The following is a 23,708-nucleotide window of genomic DNA, read 5'->3' as shown; positions in this document are numbered from 1 at the left end:
AAAGTACCTTTAAAGGTTTAACTTTTAGCAGAGGTAATTTTTATTGCTACTAACAGTACTTTTTTTGAGGCGATAAGCTAAAACCACCTCAAAAAGTCTCCTTTTCAGAGCATGGTTCTAAGTATCGATATCGTATCACCCGACACAGGTGATACATACCGGTTTTGCTAGTCACTGATACCAATATTATGCCGCTACCATATCGGTAAGATGGTACGGACAAGGGGTAAAATGGTCAAAAAACTTATATTTTTAAGGAAATTCAAGGGTACTTTTGTTTGATACAGCTGATCTAGGCCGATACCATATCAGTATCGTATCAATTTTGCGTGTTGCCGATACCCATTCCGATACCGTGCAATAAAACCATGTTTCAGAGTCGATAAAATTGTGAAACCTATCTTACTAAAAAATAAAATTGTGAAACCTGTGGAAGTTTTCAAGGTTAAGATTTTAGTAAAGGTTTATCTAGTAATTGTCACAGCTTTGTCTTGAGATGTTTGATTTTCACCAGATCATGCTTGGAATGCTTAAGCTCTATAAAGATATAGCCTAGGGGTGCAAGTTTGGTCTTGTCGGCCCGAACCCGTCCTGGCCCGCCCTGAGCCCGAACAGGGCCTGGGCTGAGATATTTGGCCATGAGGGCAGGTCAAAGCTAAAAATTTCTAGCCCCGAGTAAGGGTTGGATCGGGCCAGGGTTGAGGCCTCAGACTAAGCCTAGCCCGGCCCTAATTTAAGTTATACTATAAAATATATATTGATATTACATATATATTATAAACTGTAAACGTCACCCACATTTTGTTATATAATATATTATATATGAAGACAATAAGTGACATAATACATCTTATTACAGTGTTTTTTTTAATGTAAAATTGATAATTTCTCTCTGGCCCATACCAGCCCATGCATTTCCTTCCCCCTCCATGATTAGAGCCAATCAAGGTCTGCCCGGCCCGACCCTGAAGGTGGGTCAAGGTTGGATTTTTCAGGCCTTGAGTCAGGGTCGGATCGGGCCTGGGCCCAGCTAAAGGGACTTAGGGCTAGACTAGGGTTCTATAAAGCCCAACCCAACTTGACCCTGTTGCAGCCCTAGTATAACCCATGGGTTGGGTCAGTGCTGAATTTAAGTCTTGATTATAGTTTTTCCATGCCCACCATCAGTTTTCCTTTCAACCCTATATTCAAAAGTGGGTGCGAAATGATAAAAGATCTACAAAAATGCCATCAGAATCTATTGTAACTTTTAATGAAACTTTAGACCGACTTTCAGCCACTTCTGTTTGCTTATTTGGGCCTGAAACTTCCCCAATGAATGGATGCAATGTCCTCATTTACATGGACCCACACAGATCTGTATTCATGTTTCCCACAGGACAAGTTTTGAAAATATTCGAAGAGAGAGAGAGAGAGAGTACATGAACCCTATGAGTGTTTGATGAAAAGAAAATTAATAGTTAAACCAATTCAAAAAGATAGTCTAGTACACTATGGATAAACATTATTTGTACAGTGTGATGTCAAAATACAATTAATACTATTTAATGTGAACAAAAAGTTGAACAATGTTGAGATCAGTAATTTCACATTATCTATACATGGTATGGTTCGGTAATAACCTCATTTAACTCCACTTATGGATTGTATGGAAGTCTGCATGCTTCCTGTCAACAAAATCTCAAAAAATTAAATTCCATCCCCATCATACGTCTTCCATCTTTCTATGACAACCCTAAATTGATCATCCCTCTTCCTGACCTGCAGAACATATAAAACATAAAGTAGTCCATGCCAAAGAGAATAGTGTAATAGCCAATGGTGAATGCAAAACTTAGGATGTATATGATACAATTAACTTGTACCTGTAATGCCAGGGGTAGGGATAATGAATCTTTCCCTTCTTAGGTTATATGTATTAAAATTCAAGAATACAAAAAGATATGCTGAAAGTTCATCGTCACCTCTCTTCACCCATGGGGATTTGACGATATGATTAGACTCCTGGAACAGTAAGTCTCATCATACATACCCTTGGTCAATCAAAGGGTCAGATCCCATGACTGAAGAGATCTCTTTTCACCATGGGTGTAGGAAAACTCAGTTCAAAAGGTATTCAGAAATGAAAATGTTTTGGCTAGAGGGCGCCAGAAGTCAATGACATTTTGAAATGCACTCTTATTCAATGAAGGGTGTGTCCTCACCGTGACGTTTCACTTCTAACATCAGAACAAAATCTACTTCAAAACTTGTACCCCACCTTGCATTGGCAAGATTAACACTAAAACCAGTCCAATGAATAAAACCAACTCTCTGCCGACAGCACTCATTGAAATCTAGACCTTTCAACATAACCACAAATTTATTTATATTTTATAAATGATGCAGTTTGCACTAAATTTTTTTCATCTAAGGTATTATAACTAGAAATGAAACTACTAGGTGCTTTTTATATCTAGTCATATTTGGTCATCTCACAGAGAATTTAACTGAGGTAAAAGTCAAACTTTAAGTGCAAGAAACCATTTTCATGAAATGATTTTCCCCCCCACATAACGAATCCATAACCTGTATAATGTTACCCAAAGAACCAAACTTGAAGATGTTCATAGTGATAACCCTACTAATCGAGACTTCTCTTACTTGTCTGATTCAGATATGTAAGAAATGACTCAGTTTGTTTTTGGCCAAAATCTGGAGAAGATATTATATTTGGAATCATGAATTGGTAATGCATATTATATAAAATACAATTCACATGTCACGACAATTACCTCAACCAGTGGCCTTTTACCATGGAGCAACATATCCACACTTTTTTCTGTCTGCGGAAGATGAGACGAGGAAAGTTCAGTAATCAACACGAAAAGGACTTCAATTGTCTATATTATGCTAGCCTTTTACCAGAGGGCCTTTTTTTAATTCCAAGAAGTTACAATTGATTACAACAAATGACAGAAGGGCCATTTGAGAGGGAGGAAGATAGAGCCATTCGACACCCATCCTACTGCCAAACCATATTTCTTTCAATTCAAATTGCATCATGTATGAAACATTGAGTAGAAAAAAAAAATGACCAACTTCAAAGGGCATGAATTGACATTATGTCTGGTGAACTAAAATGAAAAATATACTAAAAGAAAGCTGAGAAAATGGGGAATATGCATAGAAATAGGATGCTGGGAACAATTTTTTTCTCTCTCTGCTAAATGTCTCATAACACGTCTTCCATTTGTCTGGCATTGAAGATCTCTGAGGATGATCCCAATATTGAGCTTATACTTTGGACAGGTAGAGAAGTATGAGACACAGTTTAGAAAAAAGTCTGTAGAATGATTTGTTAAGCACATCCAAGCAGGTCCACTTCAGCCCAGAAAGATCTCCAGAGGAGATTGTGACACATCAGCCTAACAAAACCAGAACCTGTAGAGGAGGAGAAGAGGAGAAGTAGAAAGAAATTGAGGAAGGAAGGCTTGTGTGATAGACAAGAATAGAATCTACTGCCAGCCAGCAACTTTATTTATGTTAACTGAGATTACAAAGTAGATATAAAATAGACTACTTAGACTTCATAGCTAGCTGTTATCTAATCATAACCACACTAAGGAATCTGAAACATACTTGGAACCCAATACTAATTACAATAGGAAAACCACCCATAACACTAATCATACTAGGAATCTGAAACATACTAGGAAACAAATACTAATTACAATAGGAAAAGCACCCATAACACACACACATAACAGAGATCATAACCCCCAGAACTCCCGTTAGAGATGCAGAACAAACAAATATGTTTTGTTTGACTTCTCTATGGGAAGATAACTGATGCTTTAAATGTATTTGTGCCTGAGATGCAAAATGAAGTAGGTTTATACAGAACTGCTCTGATTAAGAGGCATACTACTTGACATACCCGATGAGTAACCCAATAGTGCCTTTCCCTCATCTCAATAAGAAAAGGAAATGTTGGAGGAGCTTTCCTTTCAAGGATGCTTTTCTGACAACATCTAGCTCGTGCTTCCTCATCTCCTAGAGTCACAGTTTCCACTCCTCCAATCTGGATATTTGACAACAAATCATTCAGAATGAAACATACCTAGAGACTAGGATAACATAACCAGAAATTTAAGAACTAAATCTTTACTCAGAGTTGGTGACTGATCAGTTGATTTTCAAGTTCAACTATTTTGATTCAATAAACATCACCTGAATATATACGAAATTACCTAATTCAAAGTCCTCATAAATCCTCTTCTTCATTAACCAAGACAAAATCATCTCATCTGATTGTCGTTTATATACATTTTGGTCAAGATTTCGTACTTAAGCCCTCTAAACTGATTAACTTGACTTCATGTGAATATTACAGCTCCATTTGTTTCCAGGTAAAATCCAAGTAAATTGAAAATCTTCAAGATTTTATTCTGATTATACTTGAGGACTTCCCTTTCGCAGAGAGGCTGTTTCCAGATTTCACATGATTTTTACCTAGAAACAAAGGAAACTTAACCAAAGTCCTTGCATATGAAATATTCTGTCCTGATTCATTTTTTTTTCACTTCTTTATATGTTCAAGATTTGATACTTAAAGCTTCGCTAAATTGGTTGGGCTTGTCCTATTCACGATAAAACAAAGAATCTTTTGATGAAAATATATCAATTAGATACCAACTACGCACATTAGGGAACATAATAACAGAGATGATGTACAGTTCAGTTTCATGATTGGAACAACGAATTTTGCAACCTCAACATTACATAGCATTTATCAATAAACAGTTGATGCACACATATCAGGAAAGAACTACAGAAATCCATAATAAGTCCCTTTCATTGAATCAAGTAAGAATTATAGGCTAAGCTTATCATCACTTAGCATGTAGCAGAAAATCTATGAAACTGAGGTATCCAAACATGCTTCTGCCAGATAAGAACAATACAGCAGACGGTGAAAATAGAAGTATATAAGATTATAACATATCTGTACAAATTATGATATGCAATTATTTGTTGATACTTGTTTGCAGAAACATATAATACAGAATAAAAAATATTTTCAGAAAAGAACAAAGAGAGAAAATCTAAATCTAGAGGTCTAAACAATGCTTCAGATCAGACTCATGGAAGACCCATTTTAAGCTGACAACACTATAAGATGCAGCACATATTTATCCAAAACGAGAAACGAAAAAAAAAATCTAAAAGGTTGACAATGATATTACAGGATACCTTTGCAGATTAGGGAAATAGATGCAAAACAATTTGGGAGTGTCATGTAAATAAAGAAAAGAAAAACAAACCAGGTCACAAAGGATATGATTCTTTATAATATTCACCAGACACTCTCCATGGGCTGTACCAATGAGCATAACTCCTCTTTCTGCAATTGAACGACAAGCAAGTGCCTCGGCTTCCGTGCCAATCTCATCAACTATGATGACCTCAGGCATGTGATTCTCTACTACCTCAATCATGACCCTGTGTTGCATAGATGGTTCTGGAACCTGCATTCTCCGTGCACCCCCTATTGCTGCATGTGGAATATCTCCATCACCTCCTATTTCATTGCTAGTATCAACAATTACCTATCCCAATCATCAGTATGCTTTGATGAAGAATATTTTAAATACTCAAACCACAGAACACTACATTTCATATATATGATTATATATATATATATATATATATATATATATATATATAGAGAGAGAGAGAGAGAGAGAGAGAGGGAGCAACAGTTAACGCACCACTCGTTTGTGAAGCTCATCTGCCAATACACGGGCAATCTCTCGAATGACAGTGGTCTTCCCTACTCCAGGCCTGGTAAAATAAAAGGAAAGATGTCAGAGGAATAATTATCTCATTAATCAGCAGACATTTAGAGTTAATGAATCAATTAGAGGTAGAGAATGAAAAACTGAAATATTGTTAGAAAGTTCTAGATAGATGGTTAAGAAAGCAGGATACGTTATAAGCCTTGGACATTTATATGCATGATATTGAGAAAGTACACAATAGATCAGAGGTTATTGCAATTCAAAACCACTAGAAGTTCAGAACTAGATTTGTTCATTGGAGTAATTGGGAATACATAAAACTCTAGATCTGTTCAATGCATTTACTGAAAACTGGAACGCAAACTAAAAAGCCATGGGAGCTTCAGTTGCCCATAATGTCTGGATGTAGGCATCAAGGATGTCCAGGGATACTGCTTCTTTTGGCCATTGTTTTCCCACTACCCCAGTCTCCTAAACAATTCTTCCACTTCGTGTGGAAAGTTTATTTCAAATTCATTAGATATTAAAACCATGCTTATTGTTGCTTTTCCTCTCATATAACCTATTTGAAAAACTGAGAACATTCCTTCAACTTCAAGATGTTGCAGCTACGCCTTTGTGAAAGTCACATGAAAGTTGGCCAGTGACGTTATTAATCAAACATAGGAAGAAACAGGAGGTGACCAAAGGCACTAGACTTTTGTTTTTTTTCACAAAGATTTGTAGCCTAAGAAGAAGAAAGAGAGGACACTATGATTTATATCTTTGAGAAACCAGAAGATAAATAGGAAGAGAAAAAAGATGACAAGGCACAGTAAGCATGGGTCTTCAAAAAATGAGCATCCCAGGCATCACAAGCATTGAATAACACTTGGAGAGATGGACTACTACTTTACAAAGTAAGAAGATGTTACTTCAAGATATTCCAGCTACATATTAGTCAATATTTGGAAAAGTTGATTTGTATTCACCATTTATTGACAAATCGTGCTAAACTCCATCTCATTTCATGATAGGTAGTGGTCAGGAAACATTCCTACAAAAATCTGAAGTTTACGAATGAGAGAGACATTTTGATGCCTATCTACCCCATAGTTGTCATGGCGTCTAGGTGACCCAAGGCATTGGAAGGGGACTAGACGCAAACAGAAACCAACAAGGCAACCAAGGCATCCAAAGCAACCAAGGTGCCTGGACGCCTAGGCGACGCCTTGACAACTATGTTCTACCCCAATTGTGCAACCAGAAGATGAAGAGCAAGAGAAATAAGAATTACAAGGAAACACAAATTGTATAAGAAAAGCAACAAATTTGAATATGGCACATAAGTTTCCCTCTTAATAATTATATCTTGCCCATAAAAGACGTGTTAGTCATGGCAATACTTTGTAATAAGGTTTTTTTTTTTATATAATTTATGTCAGCATGTTAGTAATTAGGAAAATTACCGCCCAAGAAACAAGATGCTCTCCTTATATTGAAGGAGATCATGAACCATGTCGACATGACCACTAGCTGCTCGCCCAACACGGCAAGTCAAACCAACAATCATCCCTTTCTGACTTCTTATTGCAGATATTCTATGCAAGGTACCCTCAATTCCTGCTCTATTGTCGCCTCCAAATTCTCCAACAGCATTTTGTGCTTCCTCTAACTCTTTCATCGATACCTAGCAAAAATTAGCACCTATAAGATCCACAAAAATCCATTTCCAGAATGATAGTGATAACATGGTTGGCAATCCAAATGAAACCAAATTACCCCTTGTTATGGAAGAGAAAGAGAATCATATGTCTACACTATACAATCTATAAATAAAGGAAAAGGAAATGATATAGTTAACACTCAGAACTGAACTTCATTTACATCAGTTCTTTTTTTTTTTTTAAATGAAGAGATTCAAGTTACCTTTGTACTCCTCAAATATCGTCCTCCATGCTCATCCAAGTAACGTGCTTCTGGCAAGCGACCCAAATCCAGTATTACCTAAGTATATAGAAGATCAATCAAACAACCAAGTCACATCGCAAACCATTACCAAGTGCTGGTCCCGTCTATTCGGGGTCCTAGAAGGGGTGAGTTTGGAGTAAGTCCTAACATTAGCTTTTTTGCACAAAGTGGCTGACCTCAAGACTTGAACCCGGGCATCTGCCCTGGCAGCCCGAGCCTTTTACCATTGCTCTAAGCAATGGCCCCTAGGCATAGTGCAAAACTAAAAACTTCAATGAGGGGCTGCAGAATGGCCTGATATAAAATTTTATAATTACACATTGCATCATATCATCATTAAGTGAATAACTGAACTGGAAAAAAATGAGTACTGTCTTGTAGTATCTGTCCACTTTTCTAATGATCGCATAGGTGTTTTAACCCATGAAATGGATGACCAAAGTGAGATATATAAATGCAGAGTGTTTTCGGCTTTTTTATTTCCTTTTTTCACAATGATCTAAGAGGGTATTAAATCCCTCCAGAGGCGTCCCTTTTTTTTTTAACTCTCCCAAATCAATGCTGGTGGATAATAATTTTCAGGTTTCAGAGTAGTCACCTCTAGGAGTTGAGATCTTTTGGATTCATTTCGTAGATTTTCATGCAAATCTCGAGGAAGAATCTGCAAAAAGGTCAAAAGTGAAGTGGAGTTAAATTAAAAAGCATATATTTTTTTTATATTTATTGTAAATTTGACCAAGAAACTAGATACACAGAAAAAGGGGAAACAATGATGATGAGGGACCTTGAAAAATAAACAAAGAAACAAGTGCCACAATGCAAACAAAAGAATACTCACTTGTTTTCCATTCAAGGAAGCTGATATTGGCCTCAAAATGCTGTTAGACTGGAATAAGAGTAAATGACTTGAAGATGTTATGCAAGAAGGTTCAGAATGACAAATTTCATTGGTTTAGGTGCTTTAGATCAAGGTACAATGTAATCCCGCCATTCCGGTTCACAGATATTCTACAAGATTGTTTATGGACTTGTAGAGCAATGAAGACAGTTAGGAACACCTTATCTAAAAATTGTAGGCTGTAGACTTATCTCTTGGCCGCCATGGCATCCTAAAGGTGTTCTTTTCAAGAAGTTTCAGTTAGACGGTTAGATTCAACCACGGCTTCATCTTAAAAGGGGAATCTTGTATATATTAAGAATAGTCCTGTTGAATGAGAGCCATTAACTTTAAGCCCTCTAGGTCTTTTGTTACTTTGGTCGTTTAATATTTCAAAAGACCAATTCAATTACTGAGAGACTGCTATTGCTTTTAGGGGTTTTTTTTTTTTGTTCAATTTCTTTTTATAAAGTGCACAAAGCCAGTCTGTCTAGGATCTTTTTCTCAGGTTTTCAACAAAAATGAAACCAGAAATCTCTTGAGCATGCTACTTCTTTCATGGGCTACTCCAGGACTTTGTTTGCTTCTCTTTCAAAATCTCTTGAAGTGTGAAGTTCTTTTTGAGCAGATTCGAGAAATCAAATTGTGTTCCTACAATACGACAGTTGGGCTTTTATGTTTACACTTATAGTAACCAAATTCTATTTTAGGAAAGTTGGAGTTTTATCACTTTATGTTTACACTTATAGTAAGAATTTGAAGCCGAAAATCCAAAGGTTAGGCTTAGATATGGCCAACATGAGCTCCAAAAGTTTGCATTTAAAAATTATGGGAAGATCTTGGATACCAACAATTTTACACCAAATGTACGGAATTCAAGTTGGTAGTTAATGATGAAAGAATATTGGGATGGGTAGTAAATTTGGAACTTCAAATTTCAGACAAGGCAGTAGTTGAATGATGAAGACGCACAAGGTAGGATTTAGAAAAGCAAACTGAAATTTCATATAAAGAGAAATAAAACAGGTAACGTAGAACGTAAAATGTTGGTTTTGTACCAGGTTAGCTCACACTGAGCTAAGAGTAAAGATTGCTGGATGTATACTCCACCAAGCACAAAAAACCAGAGCTTTCAATTTGAATGTCACAACAAGATGAATTTGAGATATAATCAAACATATATAAGAGAAGCACTGGATGACTCATATGAACCCCGAAATCCAAAGGCAGAGATGACTAGAAATTTAAAAAATATAAGAAAACCCCATTGTAGGAAAGCCGTTCAAGCCATGAAGTTACCTCCAAAAGTGCATGAAGGTCGTCCTCCACAGCCACGGAACCATTCTCTGACGCCTTTGGAACCGAAACGAAGAGATTCCGACAGAAACGCAGAGAAGGATTACACTTTGGAACGAAGAAACTCTGTTTCACTCTCAAGGGCTTTGAGCGGAATAAGAATGAGGATTTGAAGAAGCTGGTGGAAGAAGAGATTGTAGATCCACTCATATTCAATCCCTCAAAACTTTTAGGTATACAAGTTTAAATGTAAGTCGGTGAACTGAAACCAGTGGCGCTGCGGTTCTTGGCTGTTACTTGCGCGCATTACAGATAACTAAGAAGTAAGAACTATGATGATGAACCTTATTGTTCGTACCCCAAAAAAAAACAAAAAAACCCTTATTGTATCCAACCAATCCCTAAACGACACGTTGCAAGTCAATGGCATGGTCGAACCGGTTACCCGACCCGGACTGAACCATATGAGCCCTGGGTGAGCTAAATTATTCCATATCCGACACTTGGGTCGGATATCGAACACTAACCAAAATAAATCACTCCAAACCGATAACCGAGTCGACGAGAAGACTAAGACGAGTCGGCCCAATTCATTCGGACAACTCACACATCTACCAGTCAGCATACAATTCTGTGTCATACACGATCGGCAAATACGTTAGATAAACCCTAAGACTTGAACAACAAGCAATTAAACCTGAAATCTTCTTTTTCTTTCTGTTATTTTGTTCATATCAATAGGGCTGGAAATGGCTTGGCCCATAATGTTTCTAAATGGGTCCTCTCTAGCCCAGTGAGTTGCTTTTGGGAGTCCTTTTTTTCTAGGGATCTCATGGGCATTGTAACACCTTTCTTGATTAGGCCTATTGACTAGATTTATTCGTACAAAAATATATATATATATATATGAATGGTAAATTAACCTGACCAGCCTTACCAAAGACAAAAAAATTAACCTAACCAGAGCTCAAGCCAATTAAGGTCACGCTATCCTTGTGACTCCCGAATTGACAAGTGTCCCACCCTAGAGGCGACACTTGCTACTATATGGGATGCTCCCTATCATCTCCAATCTAGAAAATCACATATCGATCTATTATCTCAACCCTATAAATAGCAATGCCTACCCCAGGTAAAAGGCTCTCTCATTTCTTATTCTTTGGATTTGAGTTTTATTTGTTGTAGAGATCGGACTTAGGCATTGGAGCATCTTAACCGGCTCAGGCCGGCACTCCCTCGTCTTTTGGGTCATTTCATAGGCAAGCCCCACCCTATGAAATGTCCAAACCCCCTAGTTTTGGCTGGGCTGGATCCTCCAGCTCCCACCATGGCTAGAGGAAAGTCAGGTCCGCACAAAATGGTTTCGTATAGGGGTGCAACAGGGCCGGGCTGGGACTGGCTTTTAAAACCCCAGCCCAACCCTAAGTTTTCTTAACTTAGCTTAGGCCCAACTCAGCCTGACCCTGATTAACCCTGTCATCCCCTAATTTTTGCCATTAGGAAAGTAGGCTATTCTCGGATACACTGTTCTCATTCAAACAGTCTAAAACTGGGCTCTCAGTTATGAAACCAATAGAAATCATACTATTGAAGGATATACAATGACCAATATAAAAAACATGGATTTGTTCAGCCACCTCAAGTCATTAGTGGCCACAACTGTAATTGAACCTTTTGAGCCTTCAACGCAGTTGTATCCCTTTGGAGAACATTTCATAACCAAAGTTTGCAACACTCTTCAGTTCTCCATTGCTACAATAGATGGGCATAAGCAGTGTATGTCTTGACACCAAGTGTCTCTCCTCTTTCCATCATTTCATTAAAAAGAGCAACGGCAACCTCAAATATTGTCACTTCTTTTGAACCTTCTGCATTTTAATTTTGGAAAAGAGAATGTTACTTGGTCATGTGCGGTCTGCAGTCCCTATGCCTAGGTACAAGGCCATGTGAAATGACCGCCACACCTTTAGGAATTTCCTCTTTTCCATGGAGGCAGGAGAGTCATTTCGCATAGCCTTGTGTCTCGACGCAAAGACCGCATACTATACACAATCAGGTAGCATTCTTTCTCCCTTTAATTTATCTGTAACCTCTTTCTTTATTAGGTGAAGGAATCCCATACCCAAAAATCCAAAACAACCTTACCTATAAATTCAAAGGCAAAAATTTCTTTTGTAACCCCTTTCATTATTAGATGAAGGGAATCTCAAACCCAAAATTCAAAACAACCTTATCTATCTATAAATTAAAAGGCAAAAGTTTTCCTCACCAATAGTGAGAGAAATTCTACGAGGATTTGATCCTATGATTGGAGTCTTATGTCATAAAATCTCACCTTCTATTATAAAGTTCGAAAATTCCCCACCTTAGTATGAGTCTAATAGAATTGACCAATGACAATAAAGAAGAGATTCCTCCTCCACTATGGGTGAAGGAAAACTGATTTCCCCAAAATAAAAAATGGAAAGAAGATAACAACGAATCCAATAAATAATGTATCTCTTCATATAAGTCCCCAAAACCAAATAAATTAAACCACACATACCTATCAGCCATCGTTTTCTTGCACTATAAATTGACCCTTCAATATTTTATTTTATTTGTATTATAAGGAGAAAAGAAACTGACTCAGTGGTCTCGAGTCAATGCCCCATACTCCCATTCAAGAGTCGTTATGATTGTAGTTTTTTTTAAGCCGGCCCTCGGCCCACGGGCCCATGGGAGAACCTTTCTCTCCCAAATTCTTATAAGTTATAATCGAAAGCCAAACATTTCTTCCATTTCCACCAAAAAACAAAAGAAAGAAGAAACAAATGGCAAACGCTTCGTTCTTCTCTAAGCTCCACAACATATTCCTAGGCTTGTTCTTCATCTTCATAATCGATGTGACCCTCTTCATCTACTCCCTCTCATGCTATAACTGGTGGCGCTTCCACAAACGTGCAACCGGAGCCACCGCAAGGTGTTTCCACAAACACGCAACCATAGCCACCGCAAGGAGTACCTTATTAGCTTTGATCGACGCCGAGTGTCCGATGGTTCGGTACAACGGTGGTGGTAAGTCAAAGGATTGTGCGGTGTGTTTGACGAGAATGGAAGGTGGTGATGTGATTAGAGAGCTGGAATGCAAGCATGACTTCCATAAGGAGTGTTTGGATCAGTGGCTGAAGAGGGAGAAGGTGACTTGTCCTCTGTGCAGGAGGTATGTGTTACCTGAAGAGGTCATTTTCAAACATCAAACACAAGCAATTGAGGAGCGAAGATAAGTTTAATAGGGATACCCTGTTGTGAACTGGATGAATCCAAGGTGATGAACTGAAATCGGAATTCTCTCTGCCGTTCCAGCAGTTTGTTCATACTGTACATAATTGATTTTTTTTTTTTTTTTTTTTTTTTTTTTCAGAGAAGTTCTGTAATCCACTGATTAGCTTATCAGATTGTTGAATGATGAAAAGAAAAATACCCCAAATCAAGTTATCTAAGTTATATGACTCCTCTTTGGCTTTGCTTTCATTGGTAATCGCTCCAATTGAAACGAGAGAGACAGAGAGAGCACTGGACGATCCATGATTTTCTGACATTCCGATATAAAACACTGGACTTAACCCTGCGGCTGAGTCTGAATTAAGAATTTCCGATAAGAGTTGGGGAGCCGCCGCCTCGAATTGGGCGTATTAGCAGATCCATATCATGATTTGCAAAGACCCATCTAATAATATAAAAGCGAAACTTGGCTTATGCTCCGTTCATGGTTTCTGAGGCGCCATTAATGGTGTCTGAAGACGTTCGAAAGAAATCCCCTCCTACAAGATTTCACTCTCTTCTACTGCGATACTCCCTCCCCCCCTCTGCAACTCCCTCTTCCCTAACTCACACCATCCCTTCAACTTCCCACAACCCCAACCCCCCTTTGCAAACTCCGCCTTCCTAAACCACCCCACTCTTGCCCCTGTGCTCTTTCCTCGGCACCAGCCCCATGCTCTGTTCAAGAAACAATACAATTTTCTTTCCAGGTCTTTCTACAATATTGGAGGTACAATGTATATGTTTCGTAGCTTGAGGTTGATTCCAAAGAGCCGTTAAGAGGTTGTAGGCCTTGAGACTCTGGAGGAATCGTCCCACCTTGTGTGCCAATCTATTGTATTGGCGAGGCTTCAACGAAATACTGGGTCCATGCAACGGCAAGTCTCGAGCAAAACCTTTTAGGATTCTATGAGTATTTTGGTAAAATTCTTGTATAGAATTTCGTTATAAATTAATAGCAAGAATATTTTCCCTGTAATATGACAAAATTTTGCTGCTACACTTTGTAGCAGAAATGTTCTAATTACAAAGTTGGCAGCTAAGGAAATGGAATCTTAAAGGGTATTTTTAAAAATATTAAAACTTAGAAGGGTATTTATGAACTCAAAGGGGAATTGAATTATTCTATTTCCTTGACTATCAGCCATGTAGCAGGAATATAGTGTAGCAACAAATTTTTTTCCTCTGTAATGCAATATGAGAGAGGTGTGAGGATGAGCACTATTACCCTATCCTCCTTGATATTGAAACAGGCCTTATCTCATCGTCGACGTATGCAATTTGCCAAACCACGTAAATCCTTGAGCACTGTCTGATTGTTTGCTTGTGATTTCCATTCTTTTCTATATTGTTATAGATTTCGTTTTCAACACACAGTTTTCTTTTTGATCTTTGTATTCCATAACAAACAACTACGTTATATTGTGACACTCAGGTCGCTCTTCATCTCGCCTCAAATTTGTCTTTTACGAGAGATCGAAGCATATAGAAATAGATTGTCATCTCATCTGGATAAAATACTATTTAAACCATATCAAGAACGTACTCATTCATCCCATCAAAACTACAAGTTGCAGAGCTTATTACCAAAAAACCTTAGGTAGATCTGATCTTTGGAAACCTATAGGCAAATTAGTTACTTGACATGCTCTATTCCAATTGTCAGATCCTTGTTAAGCTTGACTTGTTAAATGTTACAACCACCAACATAAGTCTCCATGGTCCTCAAAGATATCAAATGTTTACAACACTGTCTTGATTTTTTTGCTTTATATAAGAGTAAGGAATATGCCAACTCATAATGTTGCAAAATTGGTCCATTTTTATATTAATATCCAGGGTTATGTCAGTCTTCTTTTCTTGATTACTTATTACCCTTGTAATATTCTCGTACACTTGCAAGCCATCTAGTTGAGATATTAACAACCTTATGTCAAATTATTTTTCTTTTCTTTATTGTACAAAATCGTAGGAGATATTTATTCTAATTCGGAGGTCAAAAAGGCTGGTGTCACAAGGGATAATAAGTCATCAATATGTCATGAAAGGCTGGTGTTACAAGGACTTGACTCAGGTTCACATACAAGAATATTCTCGTATGATTATGGATTCCATCTGGATGGCTTGCAGGTATATAAGAATATTCTTATTCTTGTACGTTAACCTGAATGTAATACGAGCCTTTCATTACATATTGATGATGACTTATTACCCGTTGTAACACCGAGTCAAAGGTTGTTAATATCTACAGTATATGCTTCGGAATATTCTTTTAAAATAAAATAAAATAAACACTAATCATTTGGATCAAAGGTCAAAGGCCCATATCTTGGCATGGGCTTTCAAGACAAATTGGGGGGGGGGGGGGGGGGAGGAGGGTGAACCTTCAACTGAATATAAAGATAACTTACACGTGGCTAGCTATCAACATTAGGTTATTCTTGCGGAAAAAAATTTGCAAGTGTGTCTTAATCTTGGGGTCTAATGGGCGGACATCATCTATCAAATTAAGGTGTTGAAATTTTGAGTTTAAGCCATGTAAATTAATCCTTAATCACTTAATTAATTAGTCAATCATCATCGATCCTATACTAAAAATAGACAAACATAACTTGCTCTAATCAGGTTTTACTTTTTGAGTCATTTAATTTTGTCGAGTGCTAGTCGAATCAGAAAACTTAGTTTTCCAACACAATTATAGAAACAATAAATTTAGCTACAACCTTGCTTTTAAATGCTAAGAAACTGCAATCAGTAATGTACATGCAACACAAGTGCAAATTTTGTTTGAACCCTATTATAAATACGTGAAAATTAGATATACACTGCCAGGGTGTGTCTCTTTCTCCCACCCGCTTTGGAAAAGCCACTTTTTCCCTCCTCATGCCACCCATCCATTGGTCGCTAGCGTATCTATAGTAGGCGGCGTACCCACCTTTCACCCTAAAAGTATGACATATTTCTTTTCCTTTGTTGTAGGTCCTAAAATGTTACTTATGAATTGTGATATGCTATCGAAAACTGAACTGTTAGGTCCTGGCTCAACTTAATTTTGTTCCATATGTTTGGCATATTTGTTCTTACGAGCCAAACCTAGGGGTGTAAATGAATAGCTGAAATCCATTTTCGTATCCGTGTTCGTATCTGTTTAGCACTATCCGAATTCGTCCGAAAGCTAAACAGATGCGGATACGGCTAGGCTATAGCTATCCGAATAGCTATATTTACATGTAAACGGATAAAATATCTGATCCGTATCCGTGTAGCACTATCAGGATCTGTTCGATAGCTAATCGGATGTAGATGCGGATATAGCACAATCCGATCCGTTTACAGCCCTATCCAAACCTATATAACAAGTGTAATGATTAACATCACCTGGACACATCTCTTATTAGATTACTTTCCAATTTAAACTTCTTAAATAGACAAGTTGGAGTTTTTAAGAATTAATTGTCATTTCATGGATATAGATATAGCAATCAATATAGAAAATTTTTATATGAACATACATAGGGATGAATGTTAATACACAAAAGAGTATTTGATTGAAAAAGACTCTGAATTTTGATATGCAGCTAATCCAAGGCATGCACTAGATTTCCATCAAATGGTGTCAAATTACCCACATCACCTTGCCACGTGGATCATAATAGTGGGCTATTTTGATAATTAAGATTATAAATTGAATACAAACCTAGAAATAAAACTGAAACAATTTAAATATAGAATATACCCTTTCTTTTGAATAGGAATCTATTAATTAATTGCACAGCTTGAGACGGGTGCGGATAGTATCACGAGGGTATTTTAAGAAAAATACTAAAACCCTACAAGGATTTATGAACCCTAGAATGGTGTAGTGAACCTTTTTGTATAGTGAAAAAATCTTCAATTTTATAATATGGGAGAGAGAACGCTACTTGCTTGCATGGCCTAGACACAAAGGCCACGCAAAAAATGATTGCCGCACCTTTAAGGATTTTCGCCTTTCCATGGGGGGGTGTGATGGTCATTTCATGCGGCTCTGTGTGTAGACCAAGGGCCATGCACTGCACGTAACCAGGTAACGTTCTTTCTCCATTGTAATACACATCAACATGTATAAAATTTAAAATTGATCTGAAAAATAAATCACAACTAGATGATGATATGGACAAGATATCAAGAAAATTTCAATTCCAAAATATAATATCATGTGGGCTAAAAGGTAAATTCTTTGTTTTCTCACACTGTTGATGGAGAAATCCGCTCCAATAATTTTATAGAAGATGGGTACGTAAAAGGGGCTTCATATATACATTATTGCAAATGGCCACATAAAGTATTGTTTGATGAGTTTCCTTAAAACTAAGATAATCAATGTAAATTATGCAATGTCAACGTCAGTCCTACATGAACATATGAACACAAAGAGATAGATTGAAGAAGACGAGTTCCTCAGCATATTAATTATAAGCTCAAAGCATTCTTTATTAAGTGAAGGGAATCTCCATTCCCAAAGTCCAAAACACTACTGCATGACTCTTTCATCACCAACCAAAACTAAAGAGCAAATATATTGGATTCTCTTCAAATAAAACAAAATTGAAAAGAAGATATAAGGACAAGTTTCCTTTTAATTTTTCTAAAAATTGAAAGTTTGGGTTTTTGAATATTTTTCCCATTGTTCGTACTAACTAATGCCTAATAAAAGTTCTCTGGAAAAAAATCCTCTATAGTAGACCCTAATTTGGTGGTGCACTGTAGTGCAGGCCTAAGAGCTTGACATATGAAAAATGTGACATCCAACAGTACCGAGCTCGAAAAGAAAGAAAAAAAAAAAAAAAAAAAACTACATTGCATCGAGCTTGCACTGTTGGATGAATCTTCTTCCACATGTCGAGCTCTCAAGGTCACACTGCAGTGCATCACCAGATGCCCGCACTACAGAGGATTTTAATCCAAATCCCCAACCCCAAGATCCATTATTAATTAGAGCACACATACCTATGGGTTACCCTCTGATTGGGATTTTCCTCCATTTGGAGATCTACAAGTTCCCTGGGAGTACCCCTAGGTGGATGACACATGGAGGAGACACATCCAACGGTCACAATTTGAATAACCCAACTGACTCTCAAATTAACTCTGGTTCCAACTAACCCCCATCCTAACCTGAGTAAGACTCTACCCAAATAACCCAATACCCCTAACCCTGGTTACGACTCACAACTGACTCTCAAATTAACCCTGGTTCCAACTAAACCCAACTGACTCTCAAATTGACCCTTTAACATGTTAAAATCGAAAGCCAAAACATTTGCAACAAAGAAAGAAGAAACAATGACAAAAGTTTCGGATTTCTTCTCTCAGCTCCAAACCATAACATTCTGCTTGTTCTGCATCTTCATAATCGAACTAACCCTCTTCATCCAATCCGTCTCACACTATACCTGGCGGCGCTTCCACAAACACGCAATCAGAGCCACCGCGAGCAGCACCTTATTGGCTCTGATCGACACCCAAAGTCCAGCGATTCGTTACAACGACAACGGCAGCGGTGGCGAGTCGAAAGAATGCGCGGTGTGTTTGATGAGATTGGAAGATGGAGATGAGATGAGAGAACTGCAATGCAAGCACGACTTCCATAAAGAGTGTTTGGATCAGTGGTTGGAGAACGAGCAGGTGACATGTCCGCTTTGCAGAAGGTATTTGTTGCCTGAGGAAGTCGTGTTGGACTTGGAACTCAAGCAATTAAGCAGCGAAGAAAATCAATTTAATCGAGAGGGAGCGCACCTTGCTTTTATGCTCTATAGTACATACGGTTAATTTACTGGGTGAATCCATGGTTATAGAACTGAAATCGGAATTCTCTCCATCCATACTGTACATAATTCCCTCCATATGTGGATTTTACTGCTTAATTTTTTTTTTTTTAAAAAAACTTCTTTTGAGAAGTTCTGTAATCGATGATAGCTAATCAGAAGGTTTTCTAGACTGGATCAGTTACTCTTTATTCATTTTGTGAAGCATTTTTTTTTTTTTTTTCGTAAAAATTTTTGTGAACCAGCTGTCAAGATTAAATTGGAATTTGGATCTGCCAATTTAGTTCCGTGGAGATTAATAAAATCATATATCTAGATTTTGATGTGGGCGCAAGGAACGGAACCAGGTAGGGTTAGACAAAAAGAAGTCTGAAAGGCTGTGTGGCACCTGCATCAAAACATAAAATGAGTGGAATGATTGCCCCGCCTAGATTCATATGAAATGAAAATTTTCACCCCTATTGGATGCTCTCACGCATACTCCCATTGGACCTAGTGTTTGTTCAAGGGCTATGCAGTTTGACATCAATCCCCCTCCCCTAAGTTTATTGCCCCATGCCTTCTAAAAAGGATGCATGTATTTGCTTTTGTATTTGGTGTTCGTTGTGAGTTACCATCTCTCAATTTAAAGAGTGCTGCTACATTATGGTATGAGAACTTGTGAACTTTTGGGTCGCAACTCTATGATCGACTTTAGCTGCTGATGTCACAGTGATTCCTCATGGTTGTTTCTTTCAACCAACCTTTGCATTAAATGATTGTAACTTTACTCAAACAGTTACATATTTAAATGCTCAACGTGCGGCTAGCGGTTATACCATCACATTCTCTGCTACAATGGTTAATGCTCATTAACCTCCACAGTTGACCAATGTTACATGCCTTCAATTTCCTCAGTTTCGGCATTTTCTAGCGGGAATAAGTTATCACAATTTCATCCATTTCATGCACTTAAGAATCATTATGGGGTTCATTAATCCCTAAGGTAAGGAGTGGTTACACTTCCATTACTAGTGGCAAGCAGTTCCCTAGTGGCAATGAGCTTCTTCAATCGATTACGAATCATACTAGCCTTCAATTTCTCAACAATCTTTTTTTTTTTTTGGTAAAGAATTTCTTAACAGTCAAGTAGCACTAATCGTAATGGCACAGCTAACCAATTGTATGTCAAATGCCGCAATATTACAAGGATTCTCTACAAGTAATCCCCCAACAGATATGGTTGTTACAATTCATTTGACATCTAGTTTGGAATCATGTATTTTTGTTTTTATTTCAAATAAGGAAAATAACATGATTTACTCCCTTCTTAGGAGGGTTTGGTTCTTGACTTGTGGAATTGTTTGGCTCACTTCCATTTGATGATTTCATAAAACTTGTAATTAAGAATCCATGTGTACGACTGATTTTTACTAGTAAATCTTTATTTATCAAAAATAAAAAATAAAAAATAAAAAACCTAAAATAAACACCTAATTGTTAATGTTAATAAGAAGTATTAATCAATTAGACTTCAAGTTGAACTGTTGAAGGGGGGAAAACACTATTTGAAAAGAAAAAAAAAGGTTACAATACTAAAGATGATAAAGAGGTTTCCAATATCGTTGGTACTAAAATGTCTTTCTATTTATTTCAATGATGCGGAATTGTTTGAATGAATTTTTTTGGGTCATTTGTAAGTTTGAAACCATATGGGTCCACCATTTATGCGGTTTATCTTACCTTTGCTTATTAGAAGGTCCAAGTTATTCATATTTACTTTTTGAACAATTTTTAGAACATTAAATTGACAGGTTTGTGATAGTGAAAATTAATCCATGATTAGACTTACTCGGTACGTGGTTGATAATAGCCGGGACCATGTGCTTGGGTTCGTCCTCTTTTTAGAAAAAAACCTAAAATAACCAACAAGAGCAAAGGCCCATATCTTGCCTTGGGCTTTCATCACGATTTTGGCGGAAGGAAGCACCCTCAATTGAACATAAAGTTAAGACTCTAAGTTAGATGAGATGATGGGGATGTTTAGCGAATTCAGATCCTCTCCAATAACATTTAACCATCAGAGTCGATGTCCCACCATTCATAGGATGTGGGCCCACATCCCAGAGGTGATCCCCACACACCATGGATGGTGGGAGATCCTCTCTGGTGGTTAAATGTCATTTGAGAGGATCCGGATTATAGATGAGATGATGGGGATGTTTAACGAATTCAGATCCTCTCCAATAACATTTAACCACCAGAGTCGATGTCCCACAATCCATAGGATGTGGGCCTGTTTGAGTTAAAATAATACCGCAGCGTGACGGGTCAATCGTAGCTACGGGTCGAACACGAGGAGATATATGCCACTCTATTTAACTAACTTAAAAGTAATGCAAAGTGAACCAAATTAAAGTGTTAAATTAAACTAATTAAATTAATGAAAATTAATGCATCCTAACTCATAAGCATCTAACAAAATTAAGGGATTAAATTAGCGTCTAACACGTGAGCATCTAACCTATCAAACTAAAGCGAATTGAAAAGAATAACAAAAACACACCTGCACTTCATAATCACATAAAAAAAATAAGGGAATAAAAGTGCATCCACATACCACAACCATATAAAAAAATAAAAGAAATAGAGGGAGAAGAAGAAGAAGATAGAGAGAGATAGAGGAAAGGGAGAATGAGATTAAGGGTTTAGAGAATGAGATACCTTGATGCTTGAATCTTTGGAATAAACTCACCATGTTCCTCTTCTAAATCTCCATGTCTTGTATCATCAACATAGGAACTTAGGACTAGGAAGCTTTAAACTAAAACTATTACAACCATTAAACTAGACTTAGAAATCAAAACTAAGAACTTGAATTCAAAACTAAGAACTTAAGCCACAAATAGAAAAAGAAGAAAAATTTCACTAAGTGAATGAAATAAAAATTACACTAAAAACTGAATTAAAATTGAACTAGAAACTAACTAAAAACTGAACTAAAAACTAACTTCTTACAAACCCAAGGGCAAGGGGTATTTATGGGGAAGAGAGGAGAAGAGAGGAGGGGAAGTGTAGAGAAATATTCCCTAAGAAAGAGAATATTCTCTTCTCCTTCCTCTTTTACAATGCCTTGAATCCTAAGAAAAAAAAAAAAAATAGAAAGAAGAAGAAGAAGATTGTTTACCTGCACCTTCTATTTCTAAAAAATAAACTTCCAATTCTAACAAGTCTTCTTCTTTTCTTTGTAGATATCTTCTCAAAGCAATAAAATCAAAGCATCTTTGATTTTTCAACCTTCCATAGATGAGAAAATATCTTTCAAAATAAATCTATCCCAAGTAGAGTTCCATGCCCTTGAGAAGTTGAAGGAGAGAGAGAGTAAGGGTGATGACTAGGATTCCTTCAAGAATAAATAAAATACCCATTCTGTCCTTCAAAAAACGTGGAGCATGGGGTGCTTATATAGGTCTCACCATTGTGTTCCTTGCGAAAAATCACACAAAAATAGACCCAAATTTCATCCAATTCGGAGTTGGGGAGCCCAAGATATCTCAAGTTGAAGTGGACTGTCCAGGAGCCTTCCAAATAGAATCTTTCGGGTACAGTAAAGTAACTTCTGATAATTGCATTAAGGCTCCTAAAATCCGAACTTCCGTTTCACTTTGTCCCCATCCGACTGTCAATAATTATAAATAAACCCCTGCAGACCATTTTCATGCTGCTACTTAAAACGCCATAACTTCTTCGCTTCAACTCGAATTAAGTGTCGTTTGAACCATTGCATAGCTGACTCGATGGGCTATGCATCCATTTACACTTCTAAAAAGCTTAAAAACATCTCCTTAGCATCATCTCCTTCATTTTCACAAGAATTCACCTAAACCCCGAAAAGCACAAGAAAGCACCAGTAACTCTTTCAATGTGGTAAAATGTATAATTTATGCCCTAAAATTTCACACATAAATGTGCTCATCAGGCCCACATCCCGCAGGTGGTCCCCACACACCATGGATGGTGGGAGATCCTCTCTGGTGGTTAAAAGTCATTTGAGAGGATCCGGATTACCAAATCAATATTGGGTTAATGTTGTGGCAAAATATGTGCAAATATGGCTTTAGCTAGGTGTCTCTTTTAATATCATTGTCTTGTAAAACAAGCTAAGAGATAGGATTCCTTTGGGTTATCCATCTACGTATTTTCATGTATTCACATTTAGAGCAAGAAATAACTATCTAGTTGTGTAGCACTTGCACTTGCACCAACGCAGGGCCAATGAGAGTGTACGTAAGGGCATCAATATAAATGCGATTAATGATTTCATGAGGGCATGGTGATACTTTCGCACGCTTCTATGTTTGGACGCAAGAGTCATGCGATTATATACCATTCTTTTTTCCTTATTTTTACTTTTCAATTAAAGTTATTTATATACAATGATACCTAAAAGTAGATATAACATTTAAGCTCCAAAGAAGTAGATTAGTTACAATGTCCCATAAAAGACCTACGTGCATGGAAATAGTTACTATCACCACTATGGTCGGTTGAAACTTCTTATACAGAGAATTTGAACAATCAATAGGACATAAAATTATTGTCAAAATATAGAAAAAATAATTATTAAAACATAATAATATTTCAAATAAATTTTGTAAATAATTTACAAAACATTTCAAGATCAGGATCTCCTCCAGGGAGCAGGGAGCGCCC

The 23,708-nt window shown here is 37.2% G+C and overlaps 1 protein-coding gene across 2 annotated transcripts; it reads right to left on the bottom strand.

Moving 5' to 3' along the window:
• Positions 1–1,523: 1,523 nt before the first annotated feature.
• Positions 1,524–10,137, bottom strand: LOC122669639 (uncharacterized protein ycf45). 2 transcript variants are annotated; one of them, XM_043866445.1, is made up of 9 exons: positions 9,910–10,137; positions 8,332–8,394; positions 7,692–7,769; positions 7,232–7,452; positions 5,754–5,826; positions 5,307–5,591; positions 3,920–4,063; positions 2,775–2,825; positions 1,524–1,761 (listed from the first exon to the last, which is right to left on the bottom strand). In XM_043866445.1, exons 1-9 carry the CDS (start codon positions 10,114–10,116, stop codon positions 1,690–1,692), a joined length of 1,194 nt encoding a protein of 397 aa, XP_043722380.1. In that variant the 5' UTR covers positions 10,117–10,137; the 3' UTR covers positions 1,524–1,689. The 2 variants fall into 2 exon arrangements, with proteins under 2 accessions (XP_043722380.1, XP_043722381.1); XM_043866446.1 differs by lacking the exon at positions 1,524–1,761 and adding an exon at positions 2,547–2,694.
• Between the last annotated feature and the right edge of the window lie 13,571 nt (positions 10,138–23,708).

The sequence above is a fragment of the Telopea speciosissima genome, chromosome 7 (assembly GCF_018873765.1).
Source record: "Telopea speciosissima isolate NSW1024214 ecotype Mountain lineage chromosome 7, Tspe_v1, whole genome shotgun sequence".
In the NCBI taxonomy this organism is placed as follows: domain Eukaryota; kingdom Viridiplantae; phylum Streptophyta; class Magnoliopsida; order Proteales; family Proteaceae; genus Telopea; species Telopea speciosissima.
This window is presented reverse-complemented; position numbering and strand designations above follow the sequence as displayed.

What these genes read in the sequence shown, in the direction of transcription:
- LOC122669639 (XM_043866445.1), bottom strand. Translation starts at nt 10,116, where the DNA reads ATGAGTGGATCTACAATCTCTTCTTCCACCAGCTTCTTCAAATCCTCA. An exon ending in GATATTTGAGGAGTACAAAG is followed by an intron (nt 7,453 to 7,691) that starts GTAACTTGAATC and finishes AATTTTTGCTAG; the next exon opens with GTATCGATGAAAGAGTTAGA. An exon ending in ACTATTGGGTTACTCATCGG is followed by an intron (nt 2,826 to 3,919) that starts GTATGTCAAGTA and finishes CATCTTCCGCAG; the next exon opens with ACAGAAAAAAGTGTGGATAT.